Below are 24916 nucleotides of genomic sequence, written 5' to 3' on the forward strand. Positions count from 1 at the left end.
TGCTGCCAGATCATGGTGGGGTGGTGGGTGTCATCCTGCAATGCTGCCTGACCAATTAAGGTAAGCACACACATACCACTTCCACAAAAATTAAGATGTTTGGCACAGTTTTCTCATTGACTTTTGAATCCTACTTTATCAAGAAATGTATTTGCATATAAATGTACATTTGGCAATACATAAATTGGTCTCCCAAGTTGATGTTCCAAGGTCTCAAAAGAGCAGAAACAAGTTGCAATTCAGTAAATAAATTCTCCAGGTATTTCTTGCAGCAATGGTTCTTCAAATTTAAAGCGCTTGGAAATGGTCTTCTGTTCAACAATTTTATCTTTTTCCGATTGCCTACATTGGCCCATTGTATATGAAGCTACTACAATCAGCTCTTCTGACACTAATGACTCTTCTGTTTTTTCTCCATCTGTAGAATTTTCAGAAGTAAAAGCTTCTTCATTTACAATAACAGTGTTTGCTTCCTCTGTGTTCTTTATCCAGTATATAGTATCAGGAACATCCATTTGTGCTAGCCAAGAATGTACCAAACATTCATCTGCTGTTGCCCGTTCCCTAGAGAGAAAAGAGGGAACACTTGCTCAAAAAGACTGGCCAAAAGGATGAAATGCTAAAAATCCAGTTCAGAACACATTAGCCATTATGTCAACAGTTTCCTCCCACTAGAGATTCATCATTAAACTGATCTGTGCTTAACATGCATTCAGATGCAAATTTGGCAATTCCATCTTGTCAAAGCCATGTTTAACCTTTTTCATAATAGTCCCCATGCAGTGAAAAAGATGTTGCATTAACTACTTGCGTATAGCATGTTTTGTACAGAGGGCAGGCTCAGGTCCACCTCATACCATATAGTTAGTTAGGCAGCTGGCTGCTCAAAATTGCCTCTATCAGGCAGAGAAGGGTGTTTGTGCAGCAACTTGTCAATTGGACTGGCCAAACTGTTGCAAGTCTTCCACATAAATCTTTTACAGAAGTGTGATGACAAACCACATAGCAGCAACCAAGCTATGTGGTGAGCAACGGTAGACAACTGTATCTAGATACAATTTTGTTGCCTCCATCTGACAACTGTTTTATGTGGCTCACATTTTAGATCACTAGAGAGCAAGTGGATCTTGAGAGCCCCTTCTCAAATTTCAGAATATTTCTACTTCAATGTAAAGATTTTGGATTTTCCTAATGTTAAGATACAGTCCGCAAGTGGGTTTTAAAAGCTGAAATGGATTTTCAGTAGTGTTCACTTTGGAATGGTCACATGAAGTCACAAGTAGTACTGTATATGAATCTGTAGAAATGTACAATCTTCAAGAATTCTAAATATTTTGAACATTCCTCTCCAAAGAGTTCAGCTACTTTACCAATATCATAGCAGTTATATCCTTTGAGCAAGTTTTCTAGTTTAGGCTTCAAAACTACTGAAGAATAGCTAAATTCACTTCTGATGCAAAAATCAGAGACAACTTCCTGAAATACATTGTAACTGCAATTAGCCAGCAACCTATAGAACATGTTTAGAACAGTAGTCTGTGGCTGCCGGAGTGGCTTTTCAAAGCCAAGCATATGAAGAGGTGGGGCCTCCAACTTGCTTGTAAATTCAAGGGTTTCCTAATTGTTCAAATAGCTAGCAGGTCAGCAGTAAATGGATGTTTTTCATTTGCTATGCTGCATTAGCTCCCGCAGTAGAAGATATACTGCTACATTACTAGAAGAACTTACGGAGTAATGTGTAATTAAATTTGGTTTATTTCGGGGGGGGGCATTTTAAAAGGCGGGAAAACTTCTTTAATTCAAAGACATTGATTACTTCAATGTTTAAAATTCATAGAATACCTCTATAAATTTATGGAAGCATAGTTTTATGATCTCAGATCTTATAGTACATAAAAAAGTGAGAAATTGTCAAATGATAGAGATCTGTCCTGTATCAGGAACAATGTGGCCCATGCTACTGTGGGTAATCTGCGAAAAAATTAATCAACGTCAATGGCCTGGTTTGAATGTAAATGCTGCCACCTTCATAGACCATGGTTTATTAATATTAGGATCCTGGTTTAATACCGTAGTTAGTTAGCTGCCATTAAACCAGAGTTCCCCATTTCAGAATTCAAGATTTAAAAATAAGCCAGGATCACCATGCACAAGCCAGCATCTTATGGAAGTAGCCCACGGGACTAATACACACACCTGGCTTCCATAACCATGGTTTCATAAACCAGCAGTGTTTCAACTGAACTGAATTTTATTTGTGCCTTGTATGGTTTAAAGCAATGAAGCAAAAAACTTTTAAATATAACTTACTCAGGCTTTTTAACCAGAAGAGATTTGATGAAATCCACAGCAAATTCAGATATAAGGTCAAAATCCTCAGAGTAATTAACATTCATCTGAGATATATTTAAGAATGTTTCCTGTTTATCGTTTCCTAAGAAAGGTGATACTCCTGTGAGCATAACATATGCTAGCACTCCAATGCTCCTAAAATAAAAAAACACACACATAAGCTTCTTAAGAGGAAAACTTGCAGTTTACAAAACAATTATTCAATAAAGAGCTCTCCTTACCACATATCTGTTGCAGTGCTGATTGGATCATAACTCAGAATTTCTGGAGCTATTGTAGGGGGGAAAATAGAGCTGGTTGCTATGCATTCTACTAAAAATGTGAACAATTTAAGATATAGATGCCAGTAGTATAGAATCATCAACCTACTTCTGTAGCTTTTACCAATGAAGGTATCAGAAGCTTGAGAACTAATAAAGGTAGCTTGCACTAGTTCTGTATACCGTATTTTTCGCCCTATAGGACGCACTTTTTCCCCTCCAAAAATGAAGGGAAAATGTGTGTGCGTCCTATGGGGCGAATGCAGGCTTTTGCTGAAGCCTGAAGAGCGAGAGGGGTTGGTGCGCACCAATCCCTCTCGCTCTCCAGGCTTCAGGAGAGCCCCACCGCCAGCCCCACAAGCTCGGGGGACAGCAGGGTGGCGGAACGCCGCCATCCCGCTGCCCCCCGACCTGGTTTGGAGGCTGCTGGCGGGGAGAAGCCCCCTTCTCCCCGCCGCCAGCCCCGCAAGCTCAGGGACAGCGGGGAGGCGCAGCGCGCCATCCCACTATCTCCCGACCTGGTTTGGAGGCTGGCGGCGGGCTTCCCCCTCCCCCACAAGCTACCAGAGCGATGCCGAAGCTGCGTCTGGGACCCGTTCTGGTGGCGGGGGAAGCTCGGGCTTCCCCCACCCTAGCCCCGCGCCTTTATTCCCCCCCAAAAAAAATCTAGGTGCGTCCTATGGGCCGATGCGTCCTATAGGGTGAAAAATACGGTATGTTTCTTAAAGTGTGTTCTTGGATATTCTGAATCACTGCCACAACTCAATTACCAGGTCTTTGAAGAGAACATGCATTTTTGAAACTATGACTGATACTTTTAATCCAAATATTTGGATTACCCCATTACTGCTTGCCCATTATCACATTAGTTACTTGCTAAGAACTTACCCACATACTCAGGTGTTCCCATAATTTCTCTTAGTTCTTCACTATTCTTCATTACTCTGGAGAGGCCAAAGTCAACTATTCTGACATCTCCCAGTGGTGATTCACTGGTTAGCAGAATATTTTGGGGCTGAAAGTAAGTGAATAAACGTAGTATTAGCAGAATCTATTAAGAAATCCACAGCAGTCCTAATGGCTTAAAATTTGCTACAGCACCAAGATAATAGGTAAGCCTGTGTCTGCTCTTTGAACTGCAGTAGGCTTTGTTGCTTGCTGCCTTTTAATTCTCTGCCCAAATTTAGATTTGAGCAGCTGACACGATGTAAACTGATAGCTGGGTGACCACCTACCTGTCTAAAATGGTCCATAGGGTGGGGCGGGTTATGGAAATGGTCCCTCACTCTGAACTACAAATTTGGTTCTTCATATTGCCTCCATACTTCTAAACCATATCTTACCTTCAAGTCAAGGTGAACTACATTATTTCGATGCAAAAATGAAACACCTTCTAAAATTTGCCTCATGAGACGCTTAACCTCTTTTTCCTTGAAGGCATCATCTCTTTCAGCTACACACTGGTCAAATATTTCTCCTCCAGCAGCACTGAGGAAAAACAGATATATTTAAACTTTTCTAGAGAAGAGAAATAATACCCAACAATTCACTCCAATAGCCTTATTGCTCAAAGAGTATGTGAAATGTGTATGCTTGCCTTAAATAGGTCAAACTGGTAAATAAACAGCTTTTCAGTATTCTGGTAATCTACCTAGCCATTCAGTGACCTAGTCCAAATGAATTGCTAAGCAAAACCATGACTAAGCATGAAAGAGCAAGTGTACTGGTACTCAAGATGAAAAATAATGGGTGCTTTGCTCCTTCCCTACTCTTTCTGCTGCTGTTCTACCCCAAGGTTAATCCATGGCTTGGCTCAGTTAGTGTTATGATTTTGAGAAAAGTCATCTGAATATAGACAGAATCAAAAAAATAATTCTACAGCATCAGGACTAACTTCTCTTTTACTGATCCAGTCCCAAAACTGTGAGCGCCAAAAGAAAATGTCTAGGCACTATTATTATTATTATTTGCTGCCCGCTACCAGACCTGGTGCTGGAGAGTCCCATGGACTGCAAGAAGATCAAACCTATCCATTCTTAAGGAAATCAGCCCTGAGTGCTCACTAGAAGGACAGATCCTAAAGCTGAGGCTCCAATACTTTGGCCACCTCATGAGAAGAGAAGACTCCCTGGAAAAGACCCTGATGTTGGGAAAGATGGAGGGCACAAGGAGAAGGGGACGACAGAAGACAAGATGGTTGGACAGTGTTCTCGAGGATACAAACATGAGTTTGACCAAACTGCGGGAGGCAGTGGAAGACAGGAGTGCCTGGCATGCTCTGGCCCATGGGGTCACGTAGAGTTGGATACGACTAAACGACTAAACACCACCAGACCAAGCAGCCCTGCAGGAACCCCCCCCCCACATATTTTGCTACCATGCTACCCTGCCAAATACCCGATTCTCCCAGCAGCACAGCACACAGCTAATTTTGAACGTTGGTTGATATATCACAATGTCGAAAACCAGGTATTGCTCAGCCCTAGTTGGGGTTTACAAATACTGCAGCCAGTCATTTATTTATCCAGCAATTACGATTACTAAATATAAATGATAAAAAAGAAATTGGATGTTTTTATTCATGTGTAACTGTCTTATTCTGCATTTGGCTATGTATTTTATTGCTGTTAACATTCTTGAGCACCATTTCATAGTTTAATTGCAGGATGCAATTAAAGAACAAACAAAACAATGCAGAGCACTGTGATATTAGTCTCCAAATTCTCAGGGACTTATGGTCCCTGTACTAAAAAACTGCACCAAACAGAGACAAGCATTGCTTTCCTAGTTCAGTCATATATCTAAGCATGAAAATAGGAACTTTCTACAATTCATAGTAGTTATGCTTCAATGAGTCAATATGTTCCAGGAACATTAGGAATCTGCTGGTTAGTGACGAATCTTTTTGAAGCCTATAATTATTCTCTTAGAATAAAACATCCTTAAAGACATATTTGACAATAGTACTGCTGTAAACCTCATACCTCTAGAACCCCAAGAACACTTTACTTGGGGAGATATCTTCAAACACTAGTTAGGCGCCTCATCAGACTGAGGACCCACTAACTTCTCCTTTCAACTTCCTTCAAGGTTTCAGCTCTGAGGTTGCAGTCCTACAGAGAGTAAACTCCCACTGAAGTCAATGGGCTATCAACCAGTATCAACCAATCCTTTCCATGCCATGGTCTGGTTTCCAGTGTTTAGAACCTTAAAGCTATGTACTCCATTTTGCTGAAATCCTGGCAAAGTCAGTATCATTAGTAGCATTAAGCTGCTATGGATGAAACGTTAAGACAATACACACACACACCTGGTTATGCACCATTTTGAAAAACTAACAAGAGCTCCAAAAATGGGGCAAAAATTTGGCATTGCTTTTGAATAAAATACGTTAATGATAAATCCTGTCATTTTATAAACCCACCACATGATTATAATGAAATTAATACTTACTATTCCAAAACCAAAATAATTTCTGTTGGTGTTTCATATACTTCATGCAAGTTAATAACCCAACGATTTCGTTGTGCCAGTTCCAGAACTGCAATCTCATGAATTATCTCCATCCGGCAATCTTGGCCCTTTCTTCTTTTCCTCATGAATTTTGCTGCAAATTCTTTTTCAGTTTCTTTCTTTACACACTTTTTTACTACTGCAAATTTCCCCCTAGAAGAAATAAAAGTTAAGTTGGATGCAAATTTCAACTACACACAGGCCCCACATTACACACACAATGTGTTCCCTGGAAATTGTTCATTAGGCAAGTGTTTGCATAATGAGTTGACGATTTCCATTATATCCTATAGTAATCAATAAATTGATTTGTCTGATCTTGTTCACAAAAATGGCTGTCGCTGATCAACAAAGAACGCATAAAAAATAAGGAAGTAAGGAAGTCAGATTTTCAGATAAGCGAATCTGCAGAGTGTTAGAAACTCAGGTAGATAAGCCAGGCACCACATGAAGCCTGAAAACTAGGTTCTGGGCTCAATAACAGAATGTCTGGGAGCCCTCTTTTTTTTTTTGGTATAACAAGATTACAAAGCAGAAAATGAATTAACTCCAGCTAAAATCTTACGTTCACTTTACATATAGTCCAGTCCTCACCTGAAGACTGAAAAAAAACAAAGCTTCCCCTGCCTGCCCACTTAGTACAGTGGTGCCCCGCAAGACGAATGCCTCGCAAGACGAAAAACCCGCAAGACGAAAGGGTTTTTCAGGTTTTGCGACGCTTCGCTAGACGATTTTCCCTATGGGCTTGCATCGCAAGACGAAAGCCCATAGGGAAATCTCGGGGACCTTTTTTTAAATGCTGGCGGTGGGGAGCAAAGCCTTTTTCCCCCCTCCGGACTTCAGAAGAGGTCCAGGAAGGCCAGCGGGGGCGAAAGGCTTTGCTCCCCACCGCCAGCATTTTAAAAGGGGTCCGGGATAGCAGGGAAGCGCTTCCCGCTATCCCGGATGGCTTTTGAAGGCAGGCAGGGGGGGCAAAGACTTTTGCCCCCCCGCCCACCTTGGGAAGAGGTCCTGGACCTCTTCCCAAGGCGGGCGGGGGGGCAAAAGTCTTTGCCCCCCTGCCTGCCTAACCGGGGGCTTTTAAATCGCCCCGGGACTGTCCGGGGCGATTTAAAAGCCCCCGGACGGCTTGTGAAGCCTCCCCCCGCCGCCCGGCATCGGGGCATCGTCCCGATGCCGGGCGGCGGGGCAGGAACGCCTCCCCCCGCCGCCCGGCTTCGGGGCATCGTCCCGATGCCGGGCGACGGGGCGAGAAAGCCTCCCCCCGCCGCCTGGCGTCGGAACCATGTCCCGATGCCGGGCGGCGGGGCAGGAACGCCTCCCCCCGCCGCCTGGCGTCGGAACCATGTCCCGATGCCGGGCGGCGGGGCGGGAAAGCCTCCCCCCGCCGCCCGGCTTCGGGGCATTGTCCCGATGCCGGGCGACGGGGCGAGAAAGCCTCCCCCCGCCGCCTGGCATCGGAACCATGTCCCGATGCCGGGTGACGGGGCGAGAAAGCCTGGGCGCGCTTGCAACTCTCCGCAAGGAGCGCGCTGCTTGCGGAGAGGTCCGCGCCTGTCCTGGACCTTTTCTGAAGGCAGGCGGGGGGGGGGGGCAAAAGTCTTTGTCCCCCCTGCCTGCCTTCCCAGGGGCTTTTAAATCGCCCCGGACAGCGGAGAAGTCCTCCAGAAGGTCCTCATGCCGCCCGCCAGAAGAGGTCGGGGGAAGGCGGTTTCCATAGGAACGCATTAATTGATTTTCAATGCATTCCTATGGAAAACCGTGCATCGCAAGACGAAAAACTCGCAAGACGAAGAGACTTGCGGAACGAATTAATTTCGTCTTGCGAGGCACCACTGTATTCATACAGTATGTGGGTCCCTTCTCCAGTCTTCAGAGAGTGGGTAGAAGTGGGGAGGCAGATAAACGTCCTCCTTTCCTTCCACTCTGCATACAAACTCTGGATTCTCCCTAACCCCCACCCCTTTCCTTCATATTACATATATCTTTCTGGCACAACAACTAACACGTATTATAGGCCTACAGAACTGACAGCAGACACACACACCTTGAATATCCACTTTAGTTTGCACAAGGCTTCAGTGTCCCTGAATGCCCCCACTCCTTAGTTTGTTTAGATTTTAAGCACCACTGTTGAGAGTCTGAGGTAGATAACACCTTAAAGTGCACTACTTAAAACTGTCGTAAACTAACCCAGTGTTTCCCAACCTTGTGCCTCCAGCTGTTTTTGGCCTACAATTCCCATCATCCCTTGCCACTGGTCTTGCTAGTCAGGGATGATGGGAGTTGTAGGCCAAAAACATCTGGAGGCACAAGGTTGGGAAACACTGAACTAACCTGCTAGTTTATATGAAATTAAAAGCATATCATACATTAAAAGTACATTAAACAAGGCAACTAAAACTTAACCAAAACATTGGGTTTTAAAAAAAGAAAAGCAGAGAGAGATGGGGAGAGAAAGGGGGAGCGAGTGATGGAGGGAGGGAGCCCAGCAGCAAAGCTGAATGGGGCACCCAAATCTCCCTCCATGAGGAAAAGAAAGGGGGGGGGGAATCCGTGCATTGCCACGGCCTGAGTCCAAACCAGAGGCACATTCCCGGTTAAAGGCAAGATACACATAGCCAGGCCATCACATGGCCTCCCTGAGGTGGAGCCACGGTTGGGCTTCAGGGTTTGTGTCCTGGTGGCTCAGACTTGCACTGACCTCTCCCCACCCTCAAACTCCCATCCCGTTCGCTTCTCCTTTCCCACTCTGGTAACTGGCTAAAAGAGCGGGGCAGTGTCAGGAAGCCAACCTGCAATGGCGCCTGGCACCTGTGGGGTACCAGAGCACAGCTCCAACTGAGAAAAAGCCTTGGATGTGGATATGGATACTATTAAGACTTCTCAGATTTATAGTCCACAAAAACTGAAAAAATGTCAACCTATTAACTCTCCGTAGTCTGAAATACCAAATTTGTCCGCATGAGCTGATAAGCAGAACAAGTACTGATCCATTTAAATTTGTAACTTTCATTAAAAATCCTTATGCTTTTAATATGTATACTAAATTTAAGATTCATGTTTTATTAATTAGTCTTTAAAAGCATCATTCATCAAAACTGCCTTGCTTTTAAAAAAATCCCCTGCACACACACAGACTTGGACATACAAGCTCCACTAAAATTAATGGTAATTAGTTTCAAGTAAATGTGGCTAAGTGCAGGGCGTGAGAATTTACTTTAAGAGGCAAACTAAGGGGAACCAGGAAGTTGGAGCACTACAGGAATACAAATGTATTTCCCCCAGGAAAAGGAAGGTTTCTTGGTTGGTTTCTTGCTATGAAACATGTATTTTAATTGGGAAAGAAAATTCTGGGTAAAGTTAAATGGTTTCATTAGCTAAATCTGATGTCTGCAGTATGGCATTGGCTAAAAATCTGAATGGTTTCACTGGAACTCAGAGTTGAATTAAAAAGAGCTCAATGTCATTTCTTGAAACTACCAACCTCAAAGGCATGGTTTAAGTTGGCATGCCTCCTGGCTTGAAGAAAAGAAACAAAGGCCCTACTGATCACAAGTCAAGCTCAATAAGCAAAATACTTTTACGTCATATGTTTACCCACTCTCTGGTTGTCATGGATCCACTAGTGAACATCTAAGAATGTGACATCAAATAATAGTTTCTTAAAGTAAACTACAATATCATGTCACTATTGTGGGTGCTATACGTATTAATAGTAACTTCAGGAAAGAAACTAATTGTTTTGAAAGTGAGAAAGAGGATTTGCAAGTAACGGAATTGCATTTGATTTACAGAATTCCACACTATTTATATAGGGATATTCAAAGTCTTCCCATACATTCTGGTTTGGGGGGGGGGGCATTGTAAAAGTCATACTCTACTGCCAGCAGTTCCTTTTTCAATGAAAGGTTTCATTACTTGTGTTGTTTTACTGGGCAATTCTAAGCATGTTTACTCAAAAGCAAGTCCTAAACAATTCAATGGAACATACTCCCTAGGAAGCAAGACTACAGACTTAAGAGGCTGCAATTAGAAGATGAATGAGATGTAGGACAGAAGTGAATTCTCTAGTTAGGTTCAATATGCATAACAAAGAATACATTCCCTTGATTCTCTTTCCTATCTCAAACATTGTATTTATGAAACAAAATCCACATTTTTGCATTTTAATATGAAAATATTGAACATAGAGTCGATTAATAACATTTATTAAAGTTATCATACTTCATATGATGGGTGGAATTGCCAAAGTCATTTTACCTGGAACCCCATGCCCTTTCTGCCTGTTAAAAAAAGTTAGTGTTTTGCCAATTGCATGAAGCAATACACACAATTTAAATGTGTTTAAGTTGCAGGCTTAATGCAATTTGTAAATAATGAGCATATGAAGCTATCTTATACCAAGTCAGACTACCGACCCACCTAACTCAGTTCTGTCTACAGTGCAAGTTCCACAAAACGTTACAAGGTTCACTAGGAGATATATGAACTTCCTAAGTTGGCTCAAAGGCTCCTGACCAAAAATTCAGGTATACTGATATTTGATCCCTTTTGGGACACAGAAAGTAAAATGGCAAGTGTGGAGTGCACATCATTTTAAGCTGCAATGCTACTTTAAAAAAATCACCAAGTTCACCTTGCTCAATATTTAAGCATCATACTATTTGCATGTGTCATCTCTATTGCTCTAGCAACTAAACTACTGTTATTTTATATTACATTGTAAATTAGGGAAAGAGGCTGGTATCCCTAATGTAGATGCCAGCTACTAGGTAAAGGTAAAGGTACCCCTGCCCGTACGGGCCAGTCTTGACAGACTCTGGGGTTGTGCGCCCATCTCACTTAAGAGGCCAGGGGCCAGCGCTGTCCGGAGACACTTCCGGGTCACGTGGCCAGCATGACATCGCTGCTCTGGCGAGCCAGAGCCGCACACGGAAACGCCGTTTACCTTCCCGCTGGTAAGCGGTCCCTATTTATCTACTTGCACCCGGAGGTGCTTTCGAACTGCTAGGTTGGCAGGCGCTGGGACCGAGCAGCGGGAGCGCACCCCGCCGCAGGGATTTGAACCGCCGACCTTTTGATCGGCAAGTCCTAGGCGCTGAGGCTTTAACCCACAGCGCCACCTGCGTCCCCAGGTGCCAGCTACTACCAACATAGATTTAAGCAGATGCAAATGGAATTTATGACAGATTTAGAAAACTAAAACAATTATCTTAATATTTGAAGGCAAGAAGACTCCAAGTAATTGTATTTTGGGTTGAATTATAGGTTTATCTATTTGTGATCACTCTGGGAGAATCTACATATATGTCTGTACAGCACCTAAGCCTGGTTTTTCTACTATTTCCCTTGAATAAGTACAGGAATTTATACAAGGAAATAACATGGATTGAGGGAAAAGCAGATTATGGCAAGGTATGCAAACATGAAAATACACAATAACCCTCAATATTTTCCACTCTTTCCCCTATAGTCAACCAATGTATTAAATGCTACCCAGAAAATAAGTGATGAGACCCATACCTTGTCCATCTTCTAAGGAAGTGAAGGGAAAGCTATGGATTTACATACCATTAGTATTAGAATGGGTCAGAAGGGTACCCAATCTAATACAAAGTAGATTTTCAGTCACTTTCAGAAATGGTTGGAATACCAGAACCAGAAATGGTTGCCATTTAGTTTTCTATATACTTTAAGAAATTAAAGCCATCCAGACCTAAGCCTGATGTTCTCTAGCAAATCCAGTTACTATAGATCAGGTCTCCCCAGTCTGGTGCCCTCCAGATGTTTTGGGCTACTCCCACATCTGGAAGGTATCAGGTTAGGAACATAGGAAGTGTCTTCTACAAGTCAGCCCAATTTCGCTCATAATCATGGGCATATCCAGGATTTATTTTAGGGAGGGGCAGGCTTTATGTTGGGGGTGGAGTTATCTGTAGCAAAATTGGTCAGTTAGTTAAGTATTTTTATTTATTTACTTGATTTAAGGGGTGCAGCTGCCCCCCCGGCTATGCCCAAGGCTCATATGTACGAGCATGCTACTCTCCACCACATGGCAAGGATGCAATCTTTGATGAACCTCAAGTGAGATTTCATTTATAATAGGTGCTGTTATGCTTTACTGAGCTTCACAAACCAAAACACACACACATCCTTATGTGTGGCAAAGTACACAGAACCTCTACTGAGTCAGACTGTTGGTTCATATAGCTCGATACTGTCAACGCAAACTGGCAGCAGCTATCCAGGTTGTTTACAAGGAGTCTTTTCCAGACCAATCAGGGACATGCCAGGGATTGAACCTAGGTCCTTCTGCATGCAAAGCAGATGGTCAATCACCGAGTTATGGCCCTTCCAGATTGCGGAAGGCTGCCCTTCATCATCCCTTCCCCATTATTGTCCAAAGTGATTTCTCAATCAATTAATTACTGTATTTTTTGCTCTATAAGATGCACTTTTCCCCTCCTAAAAAGTAAGGGGAAACGTGTGTGCGTCTTATGGAGTGAGTGCAGGCGGGAAGCTCTGCTCAGCACTCCCTTTAAAGCCCCCAAGAGCTGCACCCCGCTCGCTCTTTAAAGGGAGCACAGCTTTTGGTGGAGCCTTAGCTGCGTGCAGGCTCTCCCTGGGCAGTGGGGAGAGGCTGCGTGCAGCTATCCCATAAGCCAGGACAGCCAGCGGGATCACTGCGCTGCGATCCCGCTGGCTGTCCTGGATTCTTGCTTAGCTGTGCGAAGCCTCTTCCAGGCAGGGGGAGCCTTCATCCCACTGCCCAGGAGAGGCTGCACAGGCTATCCCATAAGCCAGATCCCACTTGCTGTCCTGGCTTCTGAGATTCAGAATTTTTTTTTTCTTGTTTTCCTCTTCCAAAAACTAGGTGCGTCTTATGGAGCGAAAAATACAGTATATAGAAATCTATCACATAATTTTTTAGTTTGATACCATTATCCTGCTGGCAAAATAGAATGCAAACCTCAGAGAACTGTGAACAATGTAATTTCATGGAAACAGAATTTCATGTAAAAATACACTTTTATGCTATTTAGGTTCAGAGACTGTGTTTACTTCTGATCTCTTCATTGTGGACAATTGCCAATAAAAGACTTGATGACCACTAAGCAGGGACTCAGCTACCACACAAAGTCACAGAAATTATTTCTTTATCTTCCACCTGCAAGTTTTCATAAATTTCTATCAGTGCTTCAATACAAAAATACCCAAGTATAATCCTCAGGCCTTTTTTCAATAGCAGTCACTAGAACTTTTGTGGGCTTTGCTATCACCAGCTTATTTTGACTGCAAGGAGAAAAGTCCCAACAGTCAGCTGAACATCATGGATTAAATAATAATAGGAGGGTGGTTAACATTTTGTGCAAATCTCTGTAAGAAGAGCAAAATACCAATAAATGAACCAATATTTCAGTACAGCCATCTACCCATGGATATGTTATCCAACTATAATTACAACAGGCTAGGAAGCCTTCTCATTCTGCTAGTTATATCATGATCCCCAATACAGGTTTGTTTTGCACATTAAGACCAAATATTTTTTAAATAAATAAGTGTAGGTTATTAGTATACTGGCAGCTTTCACTTTAAATTGTATTTAAATGACATGTTGATTTACTGTATTTTAACATTCCACACTCTGGAATTATATGAACTATGAAGAGGAAGTTATAAGTAATTTAAATAAAAACACAAACAAATATTTCACTATGCAGAGCACTGACTAATATGCAGATTCTTGCTGTAGTACACTTGTTAAGGACTATCACTGCACTATGGATTAGGGAATAGCATCCCACAGTAATTCAACAAAAATAATTTCCATGGATATTTTCATATATGAAATTAAAGAGATCCACATATGAATTCTGTTAACATCAGAGAAAACTCAGAACACCAAACATACAGTCCCAGCCATATTATTATTATTACTACTATTACTATTACTATTAAGCCCAATTTAAGCCTTATGCAGATACACTTAACTCCCAAAGTTGTCTCTGATCTCCTGCCTAACGTTTAGCCACAGTCTGCTATTTGTCAATGAAACACACATACAATTGGTGCAGCCTACATCTACTTTTCATTGACTGGACTTTTTTGTTTTGCATTTTGTTGCAACCTGAAGATTTTGGTAAGGACAGGACGTCTACACCCTTGATGATCATATTATGTTCCAATAAGATGCACAACTCATTTTGAGTCTCAGAGCAGATACTCATGTTACATTTTTATATATGCAGGCCCACACTTGTTTACAAAGATGTGTGCTTGATTTGTAAATGAAAAAATGGCTGCATTTGATGTTTTGTTCTGTTTTTAATCTGTTGGGAGCCGCCCAGAGTGGCTGGGGAAACCCAGCTGAATGGGTGGGGTATAATTAATTAATATTATCATCATCATCAATCTACGGATTTGTATTTTATTTTATTGCTTAACTTGCAAGGAAGTCAATGGAGTAGATGGCAGGATCAGCTAACCAAAAGATCTGGGATAGCTCAGTCAGTAGAGGATGAGATTCTTAATCTCGGATACAGTGGTACTACACCTCGGTTCTCAAACTTAATCTGCTCTAGGCATCCGTTTGACTCCCGAAACTGTTCGAAAACCAAGGAACGGCTTCCAATTGGCTGCAGGAGGTTCCTGCACTCAAGCAGAAGGCTTGTCGGATGTTTGGCTCCCGAAAAACATTTGCAAACTGGAACACTTACTTTGAGGTTTGCAGCGTTCAGGAGCCGATTTGTTCGACGACTAAACCATTTAAGAACCAAGGTACCATTGTATTCTGGGGCGGGGTGGGGGGTAGAGAGAACCACACAATTGGGACTGGAAGCTTTAACTCAGTAGGCCATTGTTATGATACAATCAAAATTAAGCATTTTAGAAACATTTTAATAGAAGTTTACATTTCACCTGGCTTGCACCTGACCATTTAAAATTGGCTATCACCAATAAATCAACTGCCCAGATATCTGTTACAGATAGGTTGGTCTGCCATAGTCAAAACAAAAAAAAATTCCTTCCAGTAGCACCTTAAAGACCAACTAAGTGTGCATGCACACGAAAGCTCATACCAAGAACTAACTTAGTTGGTCTTTAAGGTGCTACTGGAAGGAATTTTTTTTGTTTTGCCCAGATATCTGCAATACAAAATTGAATTGCAGCAATGCACCAGAAAAAAAGCAGATATAGTACTTATTTTTTGACCAATACAGTCAAACCTCATCCCCCAAATGCCTCCATTTTGGAACGTTTCGTCTCCTGAACGCCAAAAACCCAGAAGTAAATGTTCCAGTTTTCGAATGTTTTTCAGAGCACAGCCAACACAGCCTCTGCTTGCGTTCAGGAAGCTCCTGCAACCAACTGGAAGCCGCACCACAGCTGTCAAACATTTTGGAAGCAGAACAGAGGTTTGACTGTATTACTGAATTTCCTTTATTGCTTTTGAAATATTTTCAGGTTTTGCTAAGTTAGATTAGCTTCAACCAGAGCCAGGGCCTTTTCAACTCTGGCTCCGGCCTGGTGGAACGCTCTGCCTCATGAGACCAGGGCCCTGCAGGATCTGATTTCTTTCCGCGGGGCCTGTAAGACAGAGTTGTTCCACCTGGCCTTTGGCTTGGAGCCAATTTGATTCCCTCCCCCCCTCTCTTTTTTCTTTTCCTTCTCCTCCTGCGATGAGGCTACATTTTAATATTTTAATGTTTCAATATTTTTATGTTGTATTTTAATTTTGATTTTAAGTTGTAATCATTCAACTTGTTTTTATTATTGCTTGTAAGCCGCTCTGAGCCCGGCCTTGGCTGGGAAGGGCGGGGTATAAATAAAAATTATTATTATTACAAGGAAACTGCATATACAACATACATGCATTTTTAGATTTAAAAAACACACACCTGACTACAAGATCAGTACTGTGCCTGTACTGTAGTATGAAAACTGTATACCTTCATACTGGATAGACTCACAACTCACGTACTTTAAACAAGGGTGAAGTATAAAACCTTCACTCATCAGTTACCTTGAATTTTTCAAGATTAAGTATACATCAACCAGTGGTGTATCCAAAGTCCGTTTTGGGGGCCTAATCTTTGGTTGCAGGGGGCCTGAACTTTGGTTGGCCCTTACGCATGTAATGTTCACTTCATCAAATCTGGCCCTCTTCGGAAAAAGTTTGGGCAAACTCACACCTCTGATCCCTACAAAATAAAGTACACTTCCAATAGTGCACAAAATACACACTTTTGCTCATAGAAGTAGACTGCCAACAACTCCTATGTGCACCATTAAACCTGGAAACAACACTGCCCCAAAAGGGTGGAAACCTGCTTTTGTAGGGCAGAGGGGTGTGTACGGGGGAAGAGCACAATGTCTCCGTGGGCATACAAAGCCAAGATACCTGATTCCACACATATAGGATCAAATATATTTTGCCAGGTCACAAATGGTTGGGGGTGAGGCGAGGGAGAGACATAGGCTAAAGGGGAATTTGTGGGAACAGTTCTCTCCCACCATCCCCACAAACAATGAAAAACAAAGTCTTTCTTTTACACCTTGAAATCACTCAGACAAGGAGGAGGAGGAGGAGAGTAGCAGGAGAGCCACCAGATCTTATTTGTTTGTTGCATTTATACCCCACCTTTTTCTCCGAAGAGTTCAATGGGGAGCAGCCTGGCTCCCCCCTCAAGTCCCACAACCCTGTGAGGCGGGTTAGGGCTGAGAGGCAGGGACGCCCCCCGCCCCCCCCTTTACGGCAAAGGGAAGGGGAGTTGTTCATCTCATGAAACTTATACGCCGCTTGATTGCAAGAAGTCTCAAAACGTTTACAAAAAGGTAAAGCGAGAAGTCGGGGACGGGGGGGGGGGCCAGAGACGAATTTTAAAAACATGCGAAAGTAAAATACTAATGCAGGTTAAGACTGCCTCCGCCTCCCAGGCACCTGGCCAGGCTCCTCTCGGCAGGGGCGTTTTCAGCTGCCGCCGAAAGGAGCGCAGCCAGCTCCGAAGTGGAGGCGCCGAGGTCTCGCCACCGCGGAGTAAGAGGGGGCGCCACTTCCCTCCCGGCCCCCCTGCGCCCCCGGCCTCTCTCCTCTCGCGCTGCCCCTCCGCCCTGCCGCCTCCCCGCTTCTCCCGCCACGGGCTCCGAGATCCTTGGCCCGCAAGAAGCAGGGCGCCGTCCCCACGTGCCGAGCTCACCTGCCGAGCTCGCGGCCGGGGCTGAGGCCGTATCTCTCCTGGAAGGGCTCGGTGAGGATGCGCGTCCGGATCTCCGTCAAGAGGCCCCCGCGCCGCGGCTGAGGGGGCGCCCGGCTGCCCCGGGAGCGGCGCGGCGGAGGAGGCTTCTCCTCGGGACTCATGGCGAGAGAGAGAGAGAAGTCCGAAGAGAGACGAAGGCGGGCGGGCGGCGTCCTCCTCCTCAGCCCCTCGCCGCTCTCTTAGGGATGGGAGGCAGGCGGCGCTGCCCGGCTTCTGCCGCTCGCTCTTGCCTGAGGTGACTCGAAGCAGCGGCGAGGAGGCGGACTGCGCCTGCGCGGGGGAGGGGCGGAGGGGAGGAGTCTCCACCGCCGTCGCAAGCGCCCTTTGGGCAGACGGCTTAAGAGTGGCGGGAGGAAGCCACGCCCTCCACGCCAAACCCCGCCCCGCCGCGCCCGCCCAGCCAACCGCGCCTTAGCGGAGGGTAAAGGTCGAAAGGCCCCGAGGCAAAGGAGGAGGGTTCCGGGCTGGGCGGCTGGGCAGCGCCCCCTGCAGGCTCGGCTTGGCGCTGCGCGAGCCTCAACGGACACGCGGGGAGGATATAGCCGCCTCATTCCAGTAACCTATTTATTTCCCGCCTTGTCCCCTGACAGGGTCTCAAGGCGGCATACAGGAAAAAATATGAACATAGGAAAACGTAGGAAAACACAATTGAACATTAATACGTAGAACTAAAACACACACACTAGATAGATAGAGAAATGGATAAATAGATCTATTAAAAACACAGATAATTACAGTATCACAAAAGCCCCCTCATTAAAAGCAGTCAGTTCCCAAGGGGCTGTTGGAGCAAGGAAGTCTTTACCTGTCAGAGGAATGAAAGCAGGGAGGGAGCCAGCCGGCTTCTCAAGGCAGGGAGGAGTTCCAAAGGTGCCTGGGAGCAGCCACCACCAAGAAGGCCCTCCTGGTCCCCATCAAGCCTGCCTGTGAGGGAGACACTACATCAACATCTTGGCTCTGCAGCCATCCATGCAGAAAGAAAAGGCGTCATTCGGCTTGTGCAACACCACCACCACACCACACGCCCCGAAATTTGGAGAGGTACTAACAGCCAAGAAGTTAAAACATGGGAAGGGGGAAAAGCAACAAACCTAAAACAGAAGAGAAAATTTAATAAAGGTGTGCAGAGCATGATAGGCATTTAGTGGAACCCTGGCTGGAACCCAGAAGAGGAGCTCACTCCATTGACTTGACAAAAAATAATAATTATGGTATGTCTGTATGATCTTGTCTGCAGCTGCAAATAACTGCAACCTAAAAGACAAAACAAAAAAGCAGCCCCCACAAGGATGATAGGATGATAATACTTTATTCGGCTATAAGCCCACAAAACCAATCAATAAATAAAATAGCATTTTACATTCTAAAATATCAACTAAAATATTTCAACGCATAATCTCCTTCACATTACATACAATCTCTAGAGCCCCCCCAAGACTTCTATTCATGAAGAACTGGTCTTAGTGCTATTTTCAATTCGGGCCAGAAAAACCTATAGACAAGTCCCCAACCAAGAATGCTGCTGTATATACTGACCTGAGCTCCTTGGACTCGTGGATGGCTAATCTGTGTCCTGGGTGCTGCATGTGTGGATGGCCTGTGTGGCCAGTCTGCAGGTCAGGCTTGGCCGTGGCAAGGCCTCCAGTTGCTTCTTCCTGCTCCTCAGCTTGAGAATCAGCTCCTTTGCTTTGGAGGACCTTGGTGGGAACTCCCACCTGAGGTTGATGGAAGTCAATAATACAGTAAGACCATGATTTACGCAAGGGTTATGTTCTGTGGATCACACCAAAGCCAAAATTGTGTCTAGTCAAAACCCATTGGGCTCAATGGTAAGTGGGGTTGCCAAAGTCATTCCTCTTGGAACCCCACCCCTTTAAATTTTATTTTTATTTTTGGCCAATCACATAAAGCCGAATGCACATAAGTTAAATGTGCGCAAGTTGTGCGCTTACTTACTGTATGTAAATGTGAATAGCTTAGCAGCTACCCAACCTCAACATACATACCCATGTTTACTGAGAGCTAAGTGTCAGTTGTGCACAAGGTTGTAGCCGTAATGTGTTTAGTTTACTGGGGACATGTATGAAATTCTAAGCAGCCAATACTGGTTAGAGTGCAGCAACAGGACACAACAGTAAGGTTACCAGAATATTTTTCAAAGAATCTGGGGTCACTTTTTTTTCCTGAAACGAGAAAAAAAGTTATTAAAAAATATTTATTTTTTTAAAAAAAGAAATAATGTCTTCTCTTCTGTGGTCTCCTCTGTCGCGTGGCCTTCCTCCGGGCCCTGGCCTGTTGGAGCGTTAGCCACCTTGGAGTAGGCTTGGGTCGGGCCTGGGCTTGGCCACGTGTCCTTGCCCTCCTGGTGCTCTCCTACCTCTCCTCCTCAGCGGCGGTGGTGGTGCAGCAAGGGTGGGGCTCCCCTCTTTTTTCTCCTTCCTCTTTCTCTCTCTTCCTTCTCCTTCTCCTCTCCTCCTTCTCCCTGCGTCAGCTCCAGGGTTTTTCCTGGTCCCAGTCGGCCGGGCACTCTTGCTCCCGGCTCAATTTGGGTCGCGGGGGTGTGTGTGTCTGCGGTTCCCCCTGTTGACACGCCGGGCATCCCTGGTTCCCCTTCGGTAGTGGTGGTGGCAGCGGCAGTCTCAGCAGCCCGGAGCCATCCTGGTAGCGCAGTTAATTCTGGCTTTCTTCAGGAGCTGCTCGCTCCTGTGGCGCTTGCCATTTTGCTTCACCGGAAGTCCCCATATGATGTGTCTTTTGCCGTTGAACCAATCACACAACATTCATTCCCTACTAATAAATCTACAACACTTAAAATATAAATCCAGGGACATTAAATGAAACCCGGGGACATTCTGGGGATGGATTTAGTCTGGGGACAGATTTGTAAATCCAGGGACTGTCCCCGGATTGTTGGTAACCATATCCAACAGGCCAGGGTTCAAATCCCCACTCAACCACAAAGCTCACTTAATGACCTTGGGCTGGTCATTGTCTCACAGACTTCCTCAGCAGCTGTGAGGATAATATGGAATGTGGTGGGAGAGAAACCATGGGTGTCACCTTGAGCTCCTTGAAGGAAAAAGTGGGATATACATTTAATAATAATTAAAATAAACTGTCACTGTTGCCTAAGCCAATGCAAATCCTGGGAACTGTAGCTTATTAGGTGCTGAGAGGTGTTAGAAGAGCCCTCTTCCCCTCACAGAGATACATTTCCCAGAGTTCTGTAGGAAGAGGGATTGCCTGCTAAACCATTCTGAGAACAGTAGCTCTGCGAGGATAAAAGTCTTCTAACAACTCTTATCATCCTCAACAAACTACAGTTTCCAGAACTTTTTAAGGGGAAGCTATGATTCCTTAAAGTGATATTACACTGCTTTAAATGTATGGTGCAGATAGAGCCTACAGTTGTCTAAACCAGTGTTTTTCAACCACTGTTCCGCGGCACACTAGTGTGCCACGAGATGTTGCCTGGTGTGCCGTGGGAAAAATTGAAAAATTCGAAAGATTTAAAAATAAAGTATTTTATAATTTTTCATATTTCTGTTTACTTACTATTTCATAATAAAGTAATTATAAAATACTTTCTTTGTGTTTATTTGATTCCTATTCAAGAGAATTACTTTATGTATAGTCAATATAGGCACAGAGTTAAATTTTTTAACATTTTCTAATGGTGGTGTGCCTCGTGATTTTTTTCATGAAACAAGTGTGCCTTTGCCCAAAAAAGGTTGAAAAACACTGGTCTAAACTGCCCCAGCAGTGGAGGAATGGTCATGAATCAGACTTTTTGCCAGTACTGAGACATGGATGGAAAGGTGTGTTTATGAAAGGTGACTGTACACATACTTGTAGGGTGAATAATTCCCAAAGAATAAAGAGCTCCCATACTTTTCAGTGTTGTGCAGGAGAGAACATTTCAGCAGGTACACTTTTTCTCGCCACCTGCCAAAATTCTCTTTCATGATTCATTAAAAGTAAGTTAGACACTTTGATTTATTCTGTGCCTTGTCCCTTTACATGCTGGTGAGAAACATAGGCGATTGGGCAGAATAAAGTATGAGAATACAAAAAAACAGAAATAATTTGTGCATGTGCTGGTGAAACAAACAAACCTGAAGACATTGCCCAGCAGCCACTGTGCCTATGGACTGCTCTCTCGTGTGTGCCGAGCTCAGCAGCTTTAGTGGAGATGGTTTCTTAGCAGTGGCAGCGACAGGAAAAAGCATTGACACCTTCTTCTTAATGTTAAATGGTACAGGTACTCTTGGGAAGTTCAGATGTTGGAAAACCATGCTATGTACATATTTAGCTCCTCTTTGCAAGCAGAATTTTACCTGCTTGGAAGCTAGTCGGTAGAGAATTCCTGCGATGCAGTGAGGGGCACTAATCTTCCTTCTTGCATTTGTGGTTTGCTTATAATTTAGAGGAATACTGAATTGTTCATATTCAAATAGTGTTGGCAGATATGTGGACTAACTGCATTCGCCTCCTGCAGTTGTAGACCGATGTTTCTGAACGCATTATCCTCAGTGATACATACTTGGCTTTCAAGCAGTACAGAAAGCTGTGGAGTGGAGGACAATGGCCTCTAGTGTTTTGCTGTGGAGAATGTCCTTTCTGATTTACGTTCTGTATGCACTGAAATGACAGCCTGATTTTTGTGTCGGCCTTGAGAGACTGTGCAGTTTGCAAAGTATAAAGCTCTGTCTCTTTAAGGTACAAAACATGTGTAGTACCTGGTGTTTCAGGGACAAATTAACCCAGGGGTAGGCAACCTAAGGCCCAGGAGCCGGATGCGGCCCAATCGCCTTCTCAATCCAGCCCACGGATGGTCCGGGAATCAGCGTGTTTTTACATGAGTAGAATGTGTCCTTTTATTTAAAATGCATTTCTGGGTTATTTGTGGGGCATAGGATGTCTTTCATCCCCCCCCCATATAGTCTGGCCCACCACATGGTCTGAGGGACGGTGGACCGGCCCACTGCTGAAAAAGGTTGCTGACTCCTGAATTAACCTCTGTTGAATCTCTAGTATTGCAGATTGGGTGATTTACATAATTTGTTACAGAGGAGGAAATCCCCTTCCTGGCTCAAATTGCAACAAACCATATTACCTCTGAAGTGCAACACTGATTTCATCTACAGTCTTTTCTCAAAGCACAGATCTAATTCCTATTTAAATCAATAGATTTCTGCTGGTGGTTTGGTTTGATCTCCCCACAATGGAAAATACATTCAATTATAAAATATCATCCTTCTCCTCCTCCTCCTCATCATCAATAAGTCATTTACTGAAAGCATCTAGCAGACTAACCTCACCAGGCCCCCCAAGTAAAATTTTTATGGCTGCTAATACCATACCAGTTTTGGCAGTAACAGCCATAAAGAGGGGGAAACATAAAGCAGGCACAGCCTTAACCTCCACCCAGTTCAGCATGCTGATAGGGATGCTCATTGCTTCCTCTCTGTCATCAGATTGGCCATCTGATTAATGGAAAAGCATAGATCTGCTAAGGGGAGAGAGGCTGTGTGTCCAGGGTGTGTGTATGCCAGAGTGTGGGGCACGCACACCCCACACTGCCTTATGGTCCTCCAGGGAGTTGGCAAAGTTGAATGCAGCCCTCAGGTAAAAAATGTTAGACTTTCCTGCTTTAGGTAATGTAACGCCTGCTTTGAAGCATGAGATTCTATCAAACAAGAGGGCACAGAAGAAAGCAAGCCATAGGAGGTAAACTATTAATAACCACACCACCTGATGCCATAACAAAGAGATTTTTTTATTGACATTCCTTTACAGTGATATGATTGAATAGAAAGCGAAGCCTGAGTATCATGTGACATTTTCCTGTCAATATAAGCAAAATTAGCCCAGTAACGAGGACCTTTCCTGCCATTGACTTGTATGAAGTCTTTAATGAAACCATAATAGACACTTGGTTTTAGGTAAATTGGAAGCTGCAGGGAATTCAGCTAATGTTTCAATATTGACTATAGCTAGTATCCACTATCTACAGACACCTGTTGACTTGATCAAAGGAACTATGGTGTACTAGGGAGAAAATAATACAACCTTTTGGGACATAATAACTTGGAAATGCTATCCCAGATTTGTGGCATATTGCAGTCAATTTTTTAAGCACTGAGGTACAGCAAGAGGAATAATCGTAAAAAGCACCATCTTTAACGTAGAAAGATTTGTTGGTATATGTATGACTGAACAGGTTCGATTTCCACTGGGAATTCGTTCCTGACATGTGTTTGTTGAAATTAATGGCAGTAGTCCTGCTGACTTCAAAAAGCCTAGGATTTAATTTAGGGCAGAGATAGTTCACTGAAAAATGAATAATAGAATTCTAAAGTCATAACTCTCTTAACTGAAATGGGATTGCCTTCCAGCAACCTTATATGATTGTGGAAAGAATTCCATTGTTTTCAGTAAATTGAGTGCCAGTTAAGTGTGTCCATGGCTTTAGATTATGATCTTAACATATATGCGTTGATTTTATTCAAATTAATATGTGGGAATTTCAGATTAATGCATTTAGGATTAAACAACAAGTCTCATACTGTAGCAGTGCCAAGCTTTTGTTGTTGTGATGAGACCTGTAGAAAAGCAAAGAATCAACCTGGTTGTGAACTCCAAATTTTCTCTCCATTACTAAAACTTCATTGGCACTTGAATGAAGTTGGGATGCTGATCCCTTCCTCCCCCAACCCCCGATGAATTAATGCAGAAACTATGACTGTGCAGTGGGAAACTGGGCAAAATCCACTTTGTGGAATCATCACACCAAAGCAAACTTGAAAATGGCTAAATAGAAGCAAAAATTGTTTTAGTAACATGAAATTACAGTATAGTTAAAATAAATGCAGACAGGAATGTGGGGAAATGAAGCTAGTGTTTACAAGAAAGGAAAATGAATCTTATCAATTGTACTAAGGACAGCAGGGTTTGAGTTTGTGTTGCAAGCAGAACCTGGACTGCTATATAAAGTGGCATTTGTTTTAATTAGCCGGGTGTCTGAGACTTGAAAGGGCTTGGATTACCGTATTTTTCGCTCTATAACACACACCAGAGCACAAGACGCACCTAGTTTTTGGAGGAGGAAAACAAGAAAAAGAAATATTCTGAATCTCAGAAGCCAGAACAGCAAGAGGGATCGCTGCACAGTGAAAGCAGCAATCCCTCTTGCTGTTCTGGCTTCTGGGATAGCTGCGCAGCCTGCATTCGCTCCATAAGACGCACACACATTTCCTCTTACTTTTTAGGAGGGAAAAAGTGAGTCTTATAGAGCAAAAAATATGGTAAGTAGTCTATTGAATGACATAACAAGGTATTAGATTCAGGTAGGGAGCCGTGTTGGTCTGACACAGTAGAAATATATATTTTTAAAAAAATAATTGTCCAGTAGCACCTTAGAGACCAACTAAGTTTGTTCTTGGTATGAGCTTTTGTGTGCATACACATGAAAGCTGATACCAAGAACAAACCTAGTTGGTCTCTAAGGTGCTACTGGACATCCCCCCC

General features: G+C 43.7%; 1 protein-coding gene and 1 long non-coding RNA gene across 3 annotated transcripts; one reads left to right on the plus strand and one right to left on the minus strand.

Moving 5' to 3' along the window:
* Positions 1-116: 116 nt before the first annotated feature.
* STK17A (serine/threonine kinase 17a) lies at positions 117-19084 on the minus strand. 2 transcript variants are annotated; one of them, XM_081931141.1, is made up of 7 exons: positions 18923-19084; positions 6066-6278; positions 3956-4100; positions 3501-3627; positions 2574-2622; positions 2311-2487; positions 117-564 (listed from the first exon to the last, which is right to left on the minus strand). In XM_081931141.1, the coding sequence occupies exons 1-7, from the start codon at positions 18970-18972 to the stop codon at positions 240-242; spliced, it is 1086 nt and encodes a 361-aa protein (XP_081787267.1). In that variant the 5' UTR covers positions 18973-19084; the 3' UTR covers positions 117-239. The 2 variants fall into 2 exon arrangements, with proteins under 2 accessions (XP_081787267.1, XP_081787266.1); XM_081931140.1 differs by lacking the exon at positions 18923-19084 and adding an exon at positions 17327-17637.
* A 4066-nt stretch (positions 19085-23150) lies between these two features.
* Positions 23151-24776, plus strand: LOC309380983. Its single transcript, XR_014173255.1, has 2 exons — positions 23151-24436; positions 24699-24776. It is a non-coding gene; the product is annotated as an uncharacterized lncRNA (long non-coding RNA).
* Positions 24777-24916: the final 140 nt, after the last annotated feature.

The sequence above is a fragment of the Podarcis melisellensis genome (assembly GCF_964234715.1).
Source record: "Podarcis melisellensis genome assembly, chromosome: 12".
NCBI classification, from domain to species: Eukaryota; Metazoa; Chordata; class Lepidosauria; order Squamata; family Lacertidae; genus Podarcis; species Podarcis melisellensis.